At 42.5% G+C, this 19781-nt stretch overlaps 1 protein-coding gene across 4 annotated transcripts in view; it reads right to left on the bottom strand.

Annotated features, from left to right (window-relative positions):
• Fmnl3 (formin like 3) overlaps window positions 1–19389 on the bottom strand; it is a 56877-nt gene extending 37488 nt beyond the window's left edge. For 3 of the 4 annotated variants that reach the window (XM_026407044.2, XM_026407046.2, XM_026407048.2), the window contains exon 1: window positions 19024–19389. In XM_026407044.2, coding sequence (XP_026262829.1) covers window positions 19024–19149 — 126 coding nt within the window. In that variant the 5' untranslated portion in view covers window positions 19150–19389. The remainder of the gene's footprint in view (window positions 1–19023) is intronic. The other variant, XM_026407047.2, reaches the window with a different exon arrangement.
• Window positions 19390–19781: the final 392 nt, after the last annotated feature.

Below are 19781 nucleotides of genomic sequence, written 5' to 3'. Positions count from 1 at the left end.
TAGTTTTAGGTAGATACAATATCTTTATTTTATTTTTATGTGGTGCTGAGGATTGAACCCAGTGCTTCATGCATGCTAGGCAAGGACTCTACCACTGAGCCTCTACCCCAGCCCTAGATAGTTTCTTTATAATTCTTGGAAGGAATCCAGTAAGAGACCAAATGCCACCCAACACTCTAGCTGGCTCAAGACCCAAGATTATGTTTACAATCTTTAATAAGGATTTTCTAGGGAAATAACAGATAAATGCTTTGGGACCTCACCAGGGCCTGTTGCCCCATAAATGCACAAGAGATTCTTAACTCCTTAGTCACCCACCATGCCAGCAGTAATTAAACAAGTCCAAAGGGAGCAATTAGTAGCTGCTATTGGACCATCAACCTGGAACTCATGCCAGATGCATCAGGAAATAATCTGCAGACGTGAGCACATCCCAAGGGAACAGGATTCACCAAGTGCCCTGACTGCCAAGGGCCTGAAGATAATGAGTGCTTGTGATGCCGATTCTGCTGAGCAGCAAGTAAAAACAAAATAACCACAACCACAATCAAGAACTCTGTTCAAAGGGGTCCAAATACATTCTGGACATAGAAGGTTCAAATAAACCTATTTAGATATTACTGGTGCATCCATTCTAGATACATTCAGGCCTCTCCAAGTTTCACAATGAAGGGAGGAGAGGAGGTGATCTCCAGTCTGCAAAATGAATCTGCACAGCAATGGCCCTACCTCTCCAGAGTTCAATACAGTCCAAGGAAGACATATCTGGGCTTCAACAGGCCCATATGGCTGTTCTGACCTTTATAAAAGCCCCCAGTTCAGCACTCTCTCAAAGTCAAGTCCTAGCCAGGTGTGATAGCGCACACCTGTAATCCCAGTGACTTGGAAGGCTGAGGAAGGAAGATTGCAAGTTCAAGGCCAGCCTCAACAATTTAGTAAGACCCTGTTTCAAAATAAAGAAGTATTGGGGACGTAGCTCAGTGATAGAGTGCCCCTGGATTCAATCCCCAGCAGCCCTCTGCTGCACAAAAAAAAAGTTGAGTCTTTCCATAGCTACATCAGAGAAAAAATATGCTAAGAGACAGGTGCACAGGATCCAGGTGTTACACAGCTCCTGAGGGGCCCCTAAGATCTGTGGAGAGGTCATGACTAGGTTAATATCATCAAGCTGGAAAAAACAGTGACTAATGTCGGTGTGCAGTTCAGAGATTTTACAAGTTTGAGGTACAGAGAAACAGTTTCTTTTCTTTCTTTCTTTCTTTTTTTTCTTTTTTGGTATTGGGGATTGAACTCGGGGGCATTCAACCACTGAGCCACATCCTCCCCAGCCCTATTTTGTATTTTATTTAGAGACAGGGTCTCACTGAGTTGCTATGTGCCTCACCATGAACTTGCAATCCTCCTGTCTCAGCCTTCTGAGCCACTGGGATTACAGGCATGTGCCACCATGCCTGGCCAGAGAAACAGTTTCTACCTATCAATGACAATTCATATTTCTTGAACATTCTCACTTGGCTCCTCAATATCAGATTCTTGATTCAAAAGGTTAATAGCCTTAGAATATTTCTACTTAAATTTATTACTGAGTACCAACTATACCAGACATTGCATTGGATCCTTTATATATGTTAGCTAATCCTCACAAAATCTCTGAAAGGTAAGTACTACTATCTTAATTACAGAAAAAGAAACTACATTCAAGTAGGTGAACTGGCCCAAGGTCACAGAGCCAATACACAGAGGTCAAGATTCAAATCCAAATCCACTGAGCCTCAAAGCTCTTACAAAATGCCCATGTACACACATGCACACAGGCTGAAGGAATCCCTTCACTCCTCACAGCTGTTTCCCAGGCCTGACTTTGTATTCCTCTTCTAGCCCAAAATACATAGCAACTTTAGGAAATCTTGAAAGAATCAGGCTTGACAAGCCCTAGAAAGACAAGTGTCAATTTACAGTTAATCAGCACCCTGCCCGGCTCTGTAGACAGTTCTGCAACTGGAGCCAGGAAGAAGTAACCACAGACCCTGACTGGGACCCACCTGGGCCTAGGAACCAGCTGGGTCCCCAGAGGAACACTGCCTCTGATCCCTGCCCACATGGCTGCACTACCACTGGAAGTCCCCCTTCCTCAGAGACACACTCAGGCACTGTGATTCAGAGTCCACAGAAAGACCCTTTCCTATTTAACTCTTCTTGTTTACTTTAACCCCCCAATTTCCTGACCACCTTTCTGCACTATCACCCCTTTTCTACACTATCACCTCCATTATTCTCAATCTCCTTATCTTACCTTCTTTTACTACATGGCACTGATTGCTGCTTAACATTATATTATATATCTGTATGTTTGTTTTCTGTCTCTCCAATTACAATATGAATTCTATGAGAATGGTCTGTTTCTTTTGCCATTGGTATCTCTAATGTCTACAATATACATTCAATAGTTGTTTAACACATAAACAAATATGCAGCAAGCATTTTTCAACTATTTCCATTTCCAGTGGGCTGAATAATGCCTACTTTCCAAGGAAGCCCTATCAAACCCCCATCATCCTTTCAAATACCTCCCTAAAGTGCCCCACATCTCACCCCCAAGTTCCCAAGCTCTCAACCACCCCAAAGCAAGTACTAAAGCAGAACTCAGGAGAGTCGGGGAGGAGACCCGTTTCTCCTCCACTTAAGTACAGCCCAGGATCTCTGCAAATTAAAAGCTCCCTCTTCACTGAATCCACTCAGCTTTAGTTATAGGTCACACTTTTTATTTTTGTAACCATCCAACCCACCAAATTATAGGCTCAGGCCACTGATAGGCACGCCAAACACTGGGGACAGCCTGGTTCAGACACTGCCCTTTCTGGCCTGAGGGTGGGTACAGGAGTGAGGGCTGAGTACCAGTCAAACCTGAAAGAGCAAAGGGTGCCATCATTCTGGTAGCAGAGCCTCGCAAGAAGCCAGGCTCTCATTCAGGGTGGCTGCTGCCCAGAGGGAAACAGATTCTAGAACTGTCACAGAAGCCACAGTGAACTTAACACTATTAAGCAAGGCAGAGTACTACCATGTCTAAAACTGCCCCTACAACTAATTTTAAAACTTCTTACCAAAGCCAGAAGTTCTCACATGATCTGGGTCCTGCTCACCTCCCTGATGCCTTCTTGGACCTCTCTTCAGCATCCTTGTCAACCAATCTGGCCTTTCAGTTCCTACCCCAAGGCTTTGCACAGGTTGTTCTTTTTTCCTCAAAAACCCTCCCTCCCCCCCACCCCCCGCCCCATGCTCAGGAGGCTGAAGCAGGAGGATCACAAGTTCAAAGCCAGCCTCAACAATTTACAATTTAGTGAGGCCCTAAGCAACTTAACGAGAATTGTTTCAAATTTTTTTAAAAAGGGGGCTAAAGATATAGCTTGGTGGTTTGGTGCCCCCAGGTTCAAATCCCCAGTATCAAAAAAAAAAAAAAAAAGGAAAGAAAGAAAGAAAACCCTTTCCCTAATTCTTTTAGCTAGGACAATGGATGGGGCAGGGGTTGAGGGAAATGTCCTGCAAGATTAGAGCAAAACTGGGTTGGGGATGTGGCTCAAGTGGCACACTCACCTGGCATGCGTGAAGCACTGGGTTTGATCCTCAGCACCACATAAAAATAAAGACATTGTGTCCACCTAAAAAAAACTAAAAAGTAAATATTTAAAAAAAAAAAAAAGACTAGAGCAAAAAGACTCCATTACAACAGGTCAGGTGGCATTATCTCCTATTTCTCTGATATACTCCAAAGCACTTGGAAAAGTGCTGTGTATAGAGCAAGTATCTAAAATATATTTTCTTAATAAATCAAGAAAGGAAGGAAAACAAAATGAACATTTAGAATAGACCCAAGATTTCCTAATCTAAATGAAATTTTCTTTATTATGTTCTCTTAACAATGTGTTCTTTGCCTCCTAAGGACACATCCTAATTTGTAATTAAATCTTTGTTAATATTTGTCTTTTCTTCAAAACTCCATAAAGGCAATGGCATTGCTTTTTTTTTTTTAACAACTTTATACCCACTGGTTTCACTAGCATATGGCAAGTAAAAAAAAAACAAACTTATTAAATAGCAAATGTCCTAGTGGGATAGCAGGGATTCAATTCTCAGCACCACATATAAATAAATAAAATAAACGGATTGTGTCCACCTACAACTAAAAAATAAATATTAAAAAAAATCCTGACTTCACTAACTACTAGCTGTATAATTCTAGTGAACTATTTAGCCTTCCTGGACTTCAGTTTCCTCATCTATAAAATGGAAATAATAAGAACCGAGGTCTTCAGTTAAGAACAAAACAAAATAAGAATAAACACACAAAAAACTCAACTGGGGATGTATCTCAGTAGTAGAGTATTTGTCCAATAAGCATGAAGCCCTAGATTCAATGCCAAGTACCAGAAACAAAAACAAAAACAAAAAAACCCTGCTTTGCAGTTGTGATGATTAAGTGAGATAATGTATGTGAAGTGCTTTGCACAGTGCTTGGGATAACTATTCAATAATTGTAAGCTCTGGGGCTGGGGATGTGGCTCAAGCGGTAGTGCGCTCGCCTGGCATGCGTGCGGCCCGGGTTCGATCCTCAGCACCACACACCAACAAAGATGTTGTGTCTGCCGAGAACTAAAAAATAAATATTAAAAAAAAAAACATAAAAAAAAAATAATTGTAAGCTCTTAAAATTATTTGCCATACTTATTCCTAGGAGACAAGAATCTAGAGAAAATTATTTCCATGGGGGTCAGGGCTACTGAGCTGACTTTGAGAAGCTTAGGTTCAGTGAAGCTCAGAGCTTGGGCTTATTCCCTTTGCCTACTCCACTGCCATGGCTCTGCCAAGACTGCAGGTTACAGCTTTCACTGGCCTGGAAATGAAAAATACTAAAAATACACAATCTGCCTGTGCCTGGGAACTGGGATCATGCATATATTTAAGAACTTAAAATATAGCCCCAGGGCAGAAGAGTATATCTCTTAGGATTTTTTTTTTTTAAGAGAGAGAGAGAGAGAGAGAGAGAGAGAATTTTTTAATATTTATTTTTTAGTTCTCGGCAGACACAACATCTTTGTTGGTATGTGGTGCTTAGGATCGAACCCAGGCCGCACGCATGCCAGGCGAGCGCGCTACCGCTTGAGCCACATCCCCAACCCTCTCTTAGGATTCTTAAAAACCAGTGATAAACTCAGCACAGGACAGGGAATGGGGCTGTGGCAAGCTGCTGACCCCATTGATGTCTTTTCTCTTGTTTTCTTTTGGTTCAGTGCAGAGAGTGGAAGAGAAGAGACAGAGCTTTCTTTCTTAACACTAAAAGTTGAGTTCTAGGCTGGGAATGTAACTCAGTAGTAGAGTACTTGCCTAGCATGTACAGGTAAGGCTTAGAGTTCAATCCCCAGTAATGGAAAAAAAGAGAGAAAGAGAAAAGCTTCTCTTTTTTTTTTTTTTTTTTGGACTGGGGATTGAACTCAGGGGCACTCAATCACTGAGCCACATCCCCAGCCCTATTTTGTATTTTATTTAGAGACAGGGTCTCACTGAGTTGCTTAGCGCCTCGCTTTTGCTGAGGCTGGCTTTGAACTCGTGATCCTCCTGCCTCAGCCTCCTAAACTGCTGGGATTACAGGCATGCACCAACACACCCAGCTTCTTCTTCTTAAATGTCAGCATTGTATCTCCCAAACTCGGGATGGATCCTAACCTTTGGCCCCACTGCAAGGAACCACTAGTTTCCTGGGATTTATCAAAGAATGTTCTATCACCTCTAGCTGAATATTCCAGGAGGTTGAAAGCTAGGCCCCATCACAACAGATCTTTAAATTAAAGTGAAACCAAAGTGTCCAGGGGCCTATCTCCCTTTGAATGGGAACCAGCCAAGTTCCAACAAGCTCTCTTCGTTGGAACCACCAACAGAGGCATCACTTTATCTGTTCTGATAACAGACTCAGAATACTGTTGGCGCAGAGGAGCTCCTATAGGAGTGTCCTCATCTGCTGGCCCTTCCCATTCCTCCAGATTTGAAACCAGAACTTCCCAAGGAGATTCAAGAATGAATTTTATTAAGCTTCCCAAAATACTGTGTATACACACATAGCGTGAGGGGAGGTCACAGGTTTTCTTTTCTTTTCTTTTCTTTTTTTGGTACTGGAGATTGAACCCAGGTGCCATTAACTACTTAACTACTGAGCCACATCCCCATCCCTTTTTATATTTTATTTTGAGACAGGGTCTTGCTAAGTTGCTGAGGCAATCTTCCTGTCTCAGTCTTCCAAGCCACTGGGATTACAGGTCTGTGCCACTACACCTGGCCTGGTCAAAGGGATCTATTTCAAAAGGATGTTATTATCTATATCTATTATCTATCTATTTCAAAGGGATCTATTACCCAAAAGATTCAGAAGCACTGTCAAAAAGACTCTCAAGGGCTGGGGTTGTAGCTCAGTAGAAGAGCACTTGCCCAGCATGTGTGAGGGACTAGGTTCTATTCTCAGCACCACATATAAATAAACAAAGTCCATCAATAACTAAAAAATATTTAAGGAAAAAAAATATTTCTCAAACATATTCCCAATGATATACCCCAAAATATATTGTTAAATTGTGTGCATATGTCAAATCCCACCAGTATATACAACTATAATGTACCAATAAAAATACAGGGGGGGGAATTATTTGTTTGTTTGTTTATTTATTTATTCGTTCCCAACTTACAAAGACTTTTACACTGACTTGAGAGACTAACCAAGGGGTGGGTGTAGTATATATACTCCAAACTGCTCCGTGATGAGGTTTAGGCTGGTTTAGGGTAGAGCCCACAGTACAGAAAAATCAGGCACTTAACACATAGGCAGAAATAACAAGAGGGCTGTCCTTCTTGAGGTGAACAGGAAATGGGAAATCTCAGAAAGCCCAGGAACTATGACCCTGCATTGACTTTTACTCCTCTTAGAGCTTCATTCCCTATAGGGACACAGGACAGGGAAGGTTCAGATAAGCAAAGGCAAATCTTAACAGGAGTGCTACCAGCATTTGGAGCTCCTGCTAAGAGGAGGATTGACCCAACACTGTAGATCTTTAAATCCATACTCCTCAGACACTAAGTCCACTCCCAGTCAGTATGATACAAGACCTCCTCACTTGTTCTCAAAAACCCTTCTAGGACAATACCTCCTCCTTGTTTGAAAACCACATGAAATGTAGATCAGAGGTGGTATACCAAGTGATGTATATGTAATAAACTCTTATTTGTAGAACCTTTATAGATTACAAAGTCTTTTCACTATGTTGATTCCCTTAGTATCCTCACAACCTTGAAGAGTAAGTCTTATCCTCATCCATGTAATAAAAATGGTCTTTCTTTCAAAAAAGAAAGTCTGAGCCTAGAAATCTCAAACCTGTTACTTCCTTCCAGAATAGAGGGGTTTTGTTTTTTTTGTGGTGCTGGGGATTGAACCCAGGGCCTTGTGCATGTGAGGCAAGCACTCTAAACAACTGAGCTATATCCCCAGCATTTTTTTTTTTAACTGTTTCATAGGAAACTCTAGGAAGATCTAGTATCTGGTTCCCCACCCAGTTCCCTGCAACCTTGCAATGAAACTGGTAAAAACAAAGCAGAAACTCTGTTCTAAACTATTAAATAGTTCTTTTTTTTTTTTACTTTTATTTTTTTATTTTTTATTTTTTTCTTTTTTTAATTTTTATTGGTTGTTCACAACATTACAAAGCTCTTGACATATCATATTTCATACATTAGATTGAAGTGGGTTATGAACTCCTAATTTTACCCCAAATGCAGATTGCAGAATCACGTCGGTTACACATCCACAGTTTTACATAATGCCCAATTAGTAATTGTTGTATTCTGCTACCTTTCCTATCCCCTACTATCCCCCCTCCCCTCCCCTCCCATCTTCTCTCTCTACCCCATCTACTGTAATTCATTTCTCTCCTTGTTTATTTTCCCATTCCCCTCACAACCTCTTATATGTAATTTTGTATAGCAATGAGGGTCTCCCTTCATTTCCATGCAATTTCCCTTTTCTCTCCCTTTCCCTCCCATCTCATGTCTCTGTTTAATGTTAATCTTTTCTTCCTGCTCTTCTTCCCTCTCTGTTCATAGTTGCTCTCATTATATCAAAGACTACATTTGGTATTTGTTTTTTAGGGATTGACTAGCTTCACTAAGCATAATCTGCTCTAGTGCCATCCATTTCCCTGCAAATTCTATGATTTTGTCATTTTTTACTGCTGCATAGTACTCCATTGTGTATAGATGCCACATTTTTTTTATCCATTCATCTATTGAAGGGCATCTGGGTTGGTTCCACAGTCTAGCTATTGTGAATTGTGCTGCTATGAACATCGATGTGGCAGCATCCCTGTAGCATGCTCTTTTAAGGTCTTCAGGGAATAGTCCGAGAAGGGCAATAGCAGGGTCAAATGGTGGTTCCATTCCCAGCTTTCCCAGGAATCTCCAAACTGCTTTCCAAATTGGCCACACCAATTTGCAGTCCCACCAGCAATGTACAAGAGTACCCTTTTCTCCACATCCTCGCCAGCACTTGTTGTTTGACTTCATAGTGGCTGCCAATCTTACTGGAGTGAGATGGTATCTTAGGGTGGATTTGATTTGCATTTCTCTGACTGCTAGAGATGGTGAGCATTTTTTCATGTACTTGTTGATTGATTGTATATCCTCCTCTGAGAAGTGTCTGTTCAGGTCCTTGGCCCATTTGTTGATTGGGTTATTTGTTATCTTATTGTCTAATTTTTTGAGTTCTTTGTATACTCTGGATAATAGGGCTCTATCTGAAGTGTGAGGAGTAAAAATTTGTTCCCAGGATGTAGGCTCCCTATTTACCTCTCTTATTGTTTCTCTTGCTGAGAAAAAACTTTTTAGTTTAAGTAAGTCCCATTTGTTGATTCTTGTTGTTAACTCTTGTGCTATGGGTGTCCTATTAAGGAATTTGGAGCCTGACCCCACAATATGTAGATCGGAGCCAACTTTTTCTTCTATCAGATGCAGAGTCTCTGATTTGATATCAAGCTCCTTGATCCATTTTGAGTTAACTTTTGTGCATGGCGAGAGAAAGGGATTCAGTTTCATTTTGTTGCATATGGATTTCCAGTTTTCCCAGCACCATTTGTTGAAGATGCTATCCTTCCTCCATCGCATGCTTTTAGCCCCTTTATCAAATATAAGATAGTTGTAACTTTGTGGATTAGTCTCTGTGTCCTCTATTCTATACCATTGGTCTACCCGCCTGTTTTGGTACCAGTACCATGCTGTTTTTGTCACTATTGCTCTGTAATATAGTTTGAAATCTGGTATCGCTATACTGCCTGATTCACACTTCCTGCTTAGAATTGCTTTTGCTATTCTGGGTCTTTTATTTTTCCATATGAATTTCATGATTGCTTTATCTATTTCTACAAGAAATGCCATTGGGATTTTGATTGGCATTGCATTAAACCTATAGAGAACTTTTGGTAATATCGCCATTTTGATAATGTTAGTTCTGCCTATCCATGAACAGGGTATATTTTTCCATCTTCTAAGGTCTTCTTCTACTTCTCTCTTTAGGGTTCTGTAGTTTTCATTGTATAAATCCTTCACCTCTTTTGTTAGGTTGATTCCCAAGTATTTTATTTTTTTGGAGGATATTGTGAATGGAGTGTTTTTCCTCATTTCCGTTTCAGAAGTTTTGTCGCTGATATACAGAAATGCCTTTGATTTATGCGTGTTGATTTTATATCCTGCCACTTTGCTGAATTCATTTATTAGTTCTAGTAGTTTCTTTGCAGACCCTTTTGGGTTTTCTAGGTATAGAATCATGTCATCTGCAAATAGTGATAATTTAAGTTCTTCTTTTCCTATTTTTATGCCTTTAATTTCTTTCGTCTGTCTAATTGCTCTGGCCAGTATTTCGAGAACTATATTGAATAGAAGTGCTGATAGAGGGCATCCCTGTCTTGTTCCAGATTTTAGAGGGATTAAATAGTTCTTATAACAAAATAACAACCTCAGGCTCATATCCAGCTCTTACCTGGAGAAAGGGTCTGGGGCAATTAGAAGAGAACTTTGATTGTCTCCAGTCAGAATTTAAGCACAGATGATTAAGTAGGGGAGAAACAGTACCTCTCTCTCCTATTGGGGACCCAAAGGCAAGACTTCTGGTTCTTAACATAGCCTTGGCCATAATCCTGGGTGAGGGTGGAAAAGTAGTTTAAAGAGGTAAGTAGGGGAGATAAGGACAATAACTGAACAGCCATTGAAAAACAACAGCCTAAATCCTTCCTCCATAGGCCAAAAAAAAAAAAAAAAAAAAATCTGTCATGTAATTAATTCTGCTAGCACCTCATGGTTCTGAATATTACTTAGAACACCTTTCAACAACTTCATACTTCTTTACAAACTAAGAAGAGCATGAAGATTAGTAAAGCTGGACTTTGACACTAATCCCCAAAGCTCTCCAGGTCCTCCCCTACCCAACACACAAACTCCCAACCCACACCTTTGCTGTGAGGTGCTAGAAGGCGGAAAGGGTAAGAGAACCTGGAAAGGGGCTCAGGGTATAGCTCAATAGTGTAGCACATGCCAGCAGGAGCAAGAACCTGGAAAGAAAAGAACTGTGAAAAGGACAAGAAGTGGATCTCAGGACCAAGAGGCAGCTTGATACCAATACACCCTTCATGAGGACTCACTCCCATGTGGATGGAAAACAAGATAAAAAGTGTAGCTTTGCCATGGAGTGGGGGAAAAAAAAAAGGCCCGGAAACAGAAACTGAGGAACTCTAGCTACCCAGGTAGGCTCTATTCTGGAATTCCTTCCTCTTCATGAAAGACAACCTTAAAACTCTAAATTCCTATCCGTTGCTAATCCCTTCCCTGCTAATCACTTCCCTGAAGTGTCAAAAGTATATATATTTATTTCACAGACATATGTATATATAATAAATCCCCAATAGAGAGCAAAGGACACAAACATACGATGTCCTGAAGTATCCAGAGAGGCTGAGAAGAGAGGGAGGCTATGTGATGACAGCACCCTCTCTTATCTTCAAAGAAAAAGGTCTTTCTCCTTCTCTAAGTCATTTCTGATCTAGAATAACCCCCTGGTCTTTCCTTGGTTCTGCTGCAACTCAACTCAGATTTAGAAGAAATGATTCTCCAGAATGGAGGTGACCAGCTGACTGGCAGAACAGATGACATGCTGACTAGGCACACAGTGCTGCTGTTCCCTGGGTTCACTCTAGTCAGTTCTTACTGTGCATACTTTGTCTTTATCACACAACCAGGGCTCTGGTTCTACCCAGCATTCCCAAGCAATCCAAGAGCAGAGGAGGATCTGTGATCTCATTTCCTCTCAACTTTGGCTTCTTTTTCACCTAAGATTAGTTATTAAGATTATTAAGGGGCTGGGGTTATGGCTCAGTAGTAGAGCGCTTGCCTAGCATGTGAGAGGCACTGGATTTGATCCTCAGCACCACATAATAAGTAAAATAAATGTCTAACAACTAAAAAAATTTTTTTAAATGTGCCAATTCTGAGCATGTTATAAAAAAGGATTATTAAGATTTTCATTAAAAAATACTTAGTTCCACCATGACCAGTTCCTGTTCTCACCAGCTGTAGCAGTTGCTTCCTCAGAGACAAAGTTAGGAAGCACTGGTGTGGCTGCCACCTGGACTGTCCCAGCTGCAAAACACAGACCCAAGGAGTCCTGAACTAAAACCCTTTCACATCTCAGCTAAGGCAGCAGGAAGAAGAAAACAAGGGGCAGGAAGCAATTCCAAGAACTCCACAGTGGATACAATGGTGTTCATTTTAGTATTTATTCTTACATATAGTGTTTATGCAGTTTCATAAGTGAAAAATATTTTATATTGAAAGTGCCAAAAATATATATATTTATTTCACAGACATATGTATATATAATAAATCCCCAATAGAGAGCAAAGGACACAAACATACGATGCCCAAAATATTTATGATGAAATATTCAGAAAAAATTCAAGACAAGGCAAGATACCAATTCTTATTAATCAAGTTAATGAAGACTTTTAAAAAGTTAAACCACCCAGGGGCTGGGGGTATAGCTCAGTTGGCAGAGTGCCTGCCTTATATGCACAAGGCCCTGGGTTCACCCTGGATTCAATCCCCAGCACCACAAAAAAAAAAAAAAAAAAAAAGCTAAACCACCCAGAAATGGTTAGTTTATAGAGAAAAGGAGCCACTTATATACTATAAGTATATATCAGTAGAAAAAGTAACTGATTAAAAAAATTTTTAAGTGTTAGAGGCCTTTAAAAAGTATAGCCCTTGGGGCTGGGATCCTGGTTCAGTGGTAGAGCACTTGCCTCATATGTGTGAGGCACTGGGTTCCAGTCTCAGCACCACATATAAATAAATGAATAAAATAAAGGTCCATACAATTAGGAAAGGATCAGCTATTGAAACAAGGCCGTAATGTATATTTAGCAATGAACTTTGGCGAGGCTGTCTTTTTTTTTTTTTTAAAGAGAGTGAGAGAGGAGAGAGAGAGAGAGAGAGAGAGAGAGAGAATTTTTAATATTTATTTTTTAGTTCTCAGCGGACACATCTTTGTTGGTATGTGGTGCTGAGGATCGAACCCGGGCCGCACGCATGCCAGGCGAGCGCGCTACCGCTTGAGCCACATCCCCAGCCCATGGCAAGGCTGTCTTTAAAAAAAAAAGTACAACCCTTTGACACAACAATTCCATTTCTGGCAATTTATCTAAGACAATAATCAGCGATGAACACAAATATTTATGCACAGGATGTTCATCACAGTGTTATTTATAATAACAAGAAAGAAAAAGAGAGATTTTAAAAATGCAAGAAGCTGGGCTGGGGTTGTGACTAAGTGGTAAAGCACTTGTCTCACATGCATGAGGCACTAGGTTCGATCCTCAGCACCACATAAATAAATAAAATAAAAGTACTGTGCCCAGCAACAACTAAAATGAAAATCAAAAAAAAAAAAAGCAAGAGCCGGGTGCGGTAGCGGACACCTGTAATCCCAATGGCTTGGGAGGCTGAGACAGGAGAATTGTGTGTTCAAAGCCAGACTAAGTAACTAGGAGACACTAAGCAATTCAGTGAGACCCTGTCTCTAAATAAAGTACAAAATAAGGCTGGGGATGTGGCTCAGGGATCAAGTGCCCCTGAATTCAATCCCTAGTACCAAAAAAAAAAAAAAAAAAAAAATGCAAGAAGCTAGGCATGGTGGCACATGCCTATAATCCCAGCAATTTAGAAGGCTGAGGCAGAAGGATCACAAATTCAATCCAGTCTCAGCAATTTAGCAGATCCTAAGCATCTTAGTGAAACTCTGTCTGAAAATAAAAAATACAAAGGGTTGGGATATGGCTCAGTAGGTAAGTGCCCCTGGGTTCAATCTCCAGTACAAAAAAAAAAAAAAGTGCCAGATAATGCAGTAAATAAATACTGTATTATGGAGTACTATGCAGCTATAAAATCATGCTAATGAAGAACATTTAGCAAGTGAGATGATGCATAAAACTGTAAAGAAAAATTCATTTTATAAAACAATATGCACAGTATGATCCCAATTGTACACACACACACACACACACACACACACACACACACTGTTAATAGTAGATGGTAATCCCAGCAACTCAGGAGGCTGAGGCAGGAGAATCATAAGTTTGAGGCCCAGCCTCAGCAATTTAGCAGGGACCTAAGCAACTTTGCAAGACCCAGTCTCAAAATAAAAAAGGGCCAGGGATGTGGCTCAGTGGTAAAGTGCTATTAGGTTCAATCCCCAGTATCTTCCCTCCAAAAAAAGAGAAAGATGGAGGTGCAGCTCGGTAAAGTGCCCCTGGTTCATTTCCCCAATACTGCAAAACAAAACATGGGGGGGGGGAGATGGTGAACTTTTTTTTTTTCTTTTTTTTTTTTTAATTTTATTTTTTAGTTCTCGGCGGACACAACATCTTTGTTGGTATGTGGTGCTGAGGATCGAACCCGGGCCGCACGCACTCCAGGCGAGTGCGCTACCAGTTGAGCCACATCCCCAGCCCGAGATGGTGAACTTATAGGTGACTTTAATTTAATTTCTTTATACTTTTTAGTATCTTCCAAATTTGCTTAATAAACATGCTATTAGGAGAAAAAAAATCATAATCAAGAGAAATTTTTTTTTTTTTTTTTTTGGCAGTGCTGGGGTTTGAACCTGAAACCTTGCAGCATGCTAGGCAAGCACTCTACCATTGAGCATCCCCTGTCCAAGAAACTATTCTTAATCATTTTCTTTCCTTTTAAGGACCTTCACACACAACTCTTTCTTCTTTCTTTTTCTTGGTACTGAGGATTGAACCCCGGGATAAAGCATGCTAGGCAAGTGCTCTACTGCTGAGCTACATCTCCAATCCTAAATCCAGGAAGCCTCAAACTTGTGATCCTTCTGCCTCAGCCTACCCAGTTACTAGGATTATAGACATGTACCACAATGCCCAGCACATTAATCTCTTTTTTAAAAAAACACTTAAAAATATGTATTTACTACCTTAAAAAAAATTTGTATCCACAATCCAGTAAGTTTAGGTTTCTAGTCTAAGCAAAACTCTAAATATTGAAAAGATGTTGTATGCAAGATGTTCATCACAGCATTGTGTATGATGACAAACAGAAGCAAATAACCTAATGTCCAACAATAGGAGTATGGTTAGGTAAACAATGGTACATTCACTTCATGGACCACTGTACAAGCATTTGGAAATGTTTACAATTACTAGTCTAGGAAAACTAATGATATAACAAAAGCAAAATTTTAAAAAGTGGATAAATACATATTGTCATGTATCATAACACTGTATAACACTCTATGCAAGGAAGGAAGGAAGGAGACAGAATTTAAACTACATTGGCTGCATTTGGTAAGGGTACTAAGAAAAGATATTTTCCTTCAATCTCATCTTCTTTAAGAATTGTCCCATACTTTAGATAATGAATTAAAGAGGAAAAACAAAAGCTGACTCTCCCTGTGGGCAGTGAAAACAGACCCAAATGACAATCTACTCTACCCATCCCTAACACACAACGCCTTCCTCAGACTAAGGTTGGGCCATATAGAAAAATCAAGCAAGGGAATGAGGTTCCTCTCTGTGGCCTCTGGTCTTCTCAGTGGGTTCTCTGAACAAGGAAGAGGTTCCTCTAACCAGCTGTTGTCAAGGGCCCTTTCCCTTCTCCAAGTTCTTTCTATTCCAGCCTGAACTAATTCACCACAATCCCCAGGGCTGGGGAGAAAAAATTCAACCATGGCAATTTGGAACCTGATATTTAAACCAAATTTTTCCCAGCCCCTTTCTGTATCAAAGGAGGCCCCTCAAAGCCTCTGAGACAACTAGTACCCACAACAGCTTAGCTAGTACACTTATGGTCAAACCAAGTTATCAGTCCTCACCCAGGAAATGTGAGAGAAAGAGCAGGGACAACTCTGCCAAACAACCCCACCCTCATGCAGGAAGCCTCCATCTGAAGGATAGTCAGGGCTTCCTCAGCATCAGAACTTTTAGATCTCTTTTGAGCCTATAATAAGTTAACAAAGAGAATAATCAGGATACAAACAACCAAAGGCAGAAAGCTATCTTCTCAGAGCCTTCTACCTCCCCTAAGGAAAAGTCCAGCTCTAGCCAAAATTTTAGCTTCAGAGCAACTCAGCTTGGGACCAAAATGCCTTATCAGATTAGAGACTGGCTCTTATTCTGATATTAATAAAGAGGAACTCCAATTATTGTCTAAACCCCAAATTTCTCAATACTCAACAGAATGCAAATTGTTGCTGGGGTGGGGGTGGGGGAATCCTCAAATGCAGTCAACCTGGCTAGCAGGCTATAGGTCAAATCATGTAATTTGTACATAAAAAGAGGGAGCCTCTGGTATTGACTCAGCACTGATACAACTTCCCTAATCAGGGTGTTTTTCAGGGGGGTTTCCATAGGGGCCTCCATCTGACAGCAGAAGGCATATCCTGAGACTCGGTATACAGAATGGGGTAACTAGATTCATCAGATTTCTGAACTTAAAACCACTTTTGGGTGGGGCATGGTGGAGCATTCCTATAACCCTAGTAATTTAGGAGGCTGAGGCAGGAGGATTACAAATTTGAGCCTAGCCTCAGTGATTTATTGAGTCTCTAAGCAACTTAGTGAGATCCTTTCTCAAAATAAAAAATAAAAAGGGCTAGCTCAGTTAAAGCATTCCTGGGTTCAATTCCCAGTATCAATCAATCAATCAATAAATAAAACACATTTGGGGAATTCAAGTGATCTTAGATCTTAGTCACTGCTGAGAGGTACACTTAAAAGTTATCATTTACTGAGCATATAATACATGACAGATTCTGCTAAGTATTTGACTTCTAATTTCACTAAATCCACACAACAACCCCTGTGGCAAATGATATTATTTTTCTCATTTATAAGAGGAAAACAGAACATAAAGGGATTAAGTAGTAACTTACTTAAGGCAAATACTTTTCTATGAGTGAAAGTGTCTCCTTCTCAGTATTTAAACTCATTTTGACTTGAAAGTCCACATGCTTAACTGAGACACCAATGTGTTACACATCTATAACCCTCCTTTCCAAAATAGCTTTTTCACAAACCCAATTACAGTGAAGCTGACAAACTAAGAAAGAAAAAAACTAAGGAGCAACTTGTCTGTTTCATATTACCATGCAAAGAAACTCATCTATACCAAGTACCTACTGGTGCCAAGCACCTTACATATATCTGGGTCTCACAATCCCTCCAGATCAGGAATTATTAGCCCCATTTTATAGATGATGAAATCTAGGTTCAAGAGGTTAAGAGTCCTTGCTTTTTCTACTACTATGCTTCTTCTCCTAACTGGTCAGGAAATACATGAGCCTATACCTAAGTCAAATATCTAACTCACAGTCAGTACTGTTCCCAAAGGATGGTAGAAGGAGACAGCTTGAAGAGTCCCCAGAGAAAAACTCAAATCTTCAAGTGATATTTCTGTGTTAGAAAACTGAGGTTAAATTCCCTCCTCTTCTGAGACAGCTAACCAGCCCTGGCCTGCCCTGTTCAAACCCTCCATCAGCAGCAGCTCAGACACACAGAAACAGGACCAAAACAAAAGCCACAAGGAAACAAATCTTTATACAGAAAGGAAGGACTGAAAGTGGGTGGTCTAGTCCCCACTTGACCTGGGCTCTTTGGGTGCTCTGGTTATTAATGGGTGGTCTAGTCCCCCACTTGACCTGGGCTCTTTGGGTGCTCTGGTTATTAATCAGGACATCATGTACATTTTGTGAATATTAAGCCATCAATTTGCTGATTAAACAAACTAGCCAACAAAACCCCAATAAGGGCATGATAGACTGGTTCTGTATTCCCCCAAAAGCATGGCAGCCCCTACCTTGGACAGCCCCTCACTCAATACACTTCAGACCATCTCTTTCTAATTTCTATAGCTAACTGGTGCCAGCTCCCTGGGGGTTTTCACACCCCTGCTCAAGCGCAGCTTCCCTCCCACTCTTTTTTCCCAACAGTTGAGCTCTTGTTCTCAAGGGCACTATGTCCCGGTCTCTCCTCTTCAGCCTGAGATGGTCACAGCACATTAGTAATCACTGACTCACACCCCCCCCCCCATTCCTCTGAGGAAGCTGGGGGAAATGAGGAGGGCCACAGGATGTGTGGCCCAGATCCCTCGGGCCCTTCACAGTACTGGCAAGCAGAGGTGCCAGGGACTTGGCTCCCCCTTGGAACATCATGGACCCTCTCTGAGCCAGCTCTGGTGCCAATGGGCTGATGGCAGGCTCTCCACCAGAGACCAGGATCTCTAGACAGTTCCAATGCTGCCAAAAGATCTAATCTCCCTCTTCTAAAGCAGATGAAACCCAATAAGGCTGCTAACTCCATGCTTATCCCTCAACACTGGCAAAGTTAGCCCCTTCAGCCATACCAATAATAATGCCACAATTATTGCTACCTCTTAGAGAGTTCTTTGGGTAAACTAAGTATTTCTGCAAGTTTCATCTGTTAGCAAATGTTCATTTTCTTTCTCCAAAACTTAATGTTTAGCTCCAACATATTCTCCTGCTTCATGCTAGGGATATCAGCTCAGAACCTCTATTCAGGATCATTGATTGACATCAAGGTCCAATTCCCATGCCATAGTAGAATCTCAAAAAGTCAGCTCTAAAAATCTATCCATACCGACCATTTTGGAACCCACAGAACAACTACAAAGAAGCACAAGCAAAAGAACACAAACCAGTCACTAGGGTTTAACATGAAAAGGAGGGGGGGAGGAGGCAGAATGGGATGGTTTACGTATTGTTTCAATTGGAAAAACACTCTAGTTTAAAATGGCTTATCCACATGTTCAGCCTTTTAGGCATATCCACTATAATTTAAGATGCCTGCAGGCTGTCCTGAAAATAAGTAGAATGGCATTACTCTTTATTCTACTGGCTTCAAGAGCAGCCAGCCCCCTCTTCTTTCCTCCTCTCCCCCAAAACATCTGGTCTGGGCTGGGAGAGGGACCCACTCCCTGAGAAGCCTCCATGTTAACTTGAAAGGCAGTTTCCCTACTAACTTAAGTCCGAAGTAGCTGAGGAGTGAGCCAGCCCCATCAAAAGCCTCCGAAAAGGGAATTCTCAGACCCGTAAGAACGACGAAAAGTGGGGAGAAGTGAGCACCGAGGAAGGAAGGAGGGAAAAGTCCGGATCCTGGGGCGGTACCGAACTGGGGTCCCTCTCCTCCTCCAGAATGCCCACTGGTTGAAGCGACCCCTGGAGATCCCCGACCCGCTGTCCCCGCTCAGCCACTGGTTGCACAGAGGCTCCCGGGCGGACACTGGAGGCCGGGGTCTGTCGTCCGCCCTGGCTAAGGAGTGGGCGGGACCAGGACCAGCACAAAATCCCACCCGGGGCGTCGGGACCCGGGGGGTGGTAGGAGGGGAAAGGGGGCTGGGTTCAGCTCTCACCAGCACCAGGGCGAACCTCTCCTCCAGCTCACAGGGTTCAGGCATCGGCATCTTGCCTGGCGGCAGCAGCAACGACACCGACGGCGGCTCGCCCGGGCCCCCCTCCGCACTCTCTAGGTTGCCCATCGCGGCGGGGCCCCCTCGGGGGCCTTAGCCCCCCCTTCCACGCCCGGGGGCCTTGGGCTCGGCCGCTCGGACCCGATCCCTCCCTTAGCGCCGGCTTCCCAGTCCCGACTCTCCGGTCCCGTCGGGAGCGGCTGGGGCTCCTCCGAGTCCCGTGAGGGCAGCGCGCGGCGAGGATGGGGGCAGAGCACAGCAGACAGTGACACAGAAGCGTCCGGGACCGCGACGGCCGACTCTGGCTCCCACCCGCTGCCTCTCAGTTCTCGGCGCGCCGCCTGGGCGCTGCCCCTCCCCGCCCCCCGCGCTCTTTCCCCTCCCCCCACTTCGCTTCCTCCCACCCACTCTCCGCCAGAACTCGAGCTTCGCTCGAGAACTAGCGCCGACTGCAGCCCGCGTGCCGCGCGCCGCATTCATGCAGGCCCCGCCTCCCGCCCGCCGGCCTCCCGGGCGGCCCGCCCCGCCCTCCTACGATCGATTGACGACCGCACCTGCCAATCACAGAGACTCCCGCCCCCTATGCCCTTGCGCCTGAAGCGGAGCGCGCCCTGGCGGCTCAGGTGGGTATCAGGTCGTTAGGGTCGCGGGAGGGCATGAGGCACTATTGTATTCAAATAAGTATAAAGCACAGTGTTCAA

Source organism: Urocitellus parryii, chromosome 5 (assembly GCF_045843805.1).
Source record: "Urocitellus parryii isolate mUroPar1 chromosome 5, mUroPar1.hap1, whole genome shotgun sequence".
Lineage (NCBI taxonomy): Eukaryota > Metazoa > Chordata > Mammalia > Rodentia > Sciuridae > Urocitellus > Urocitellus parryii.
Note: the sequence above shows the minus strand (reverse complement) of the source record. Positions and strands in the feature narration are given on the sequence as shown.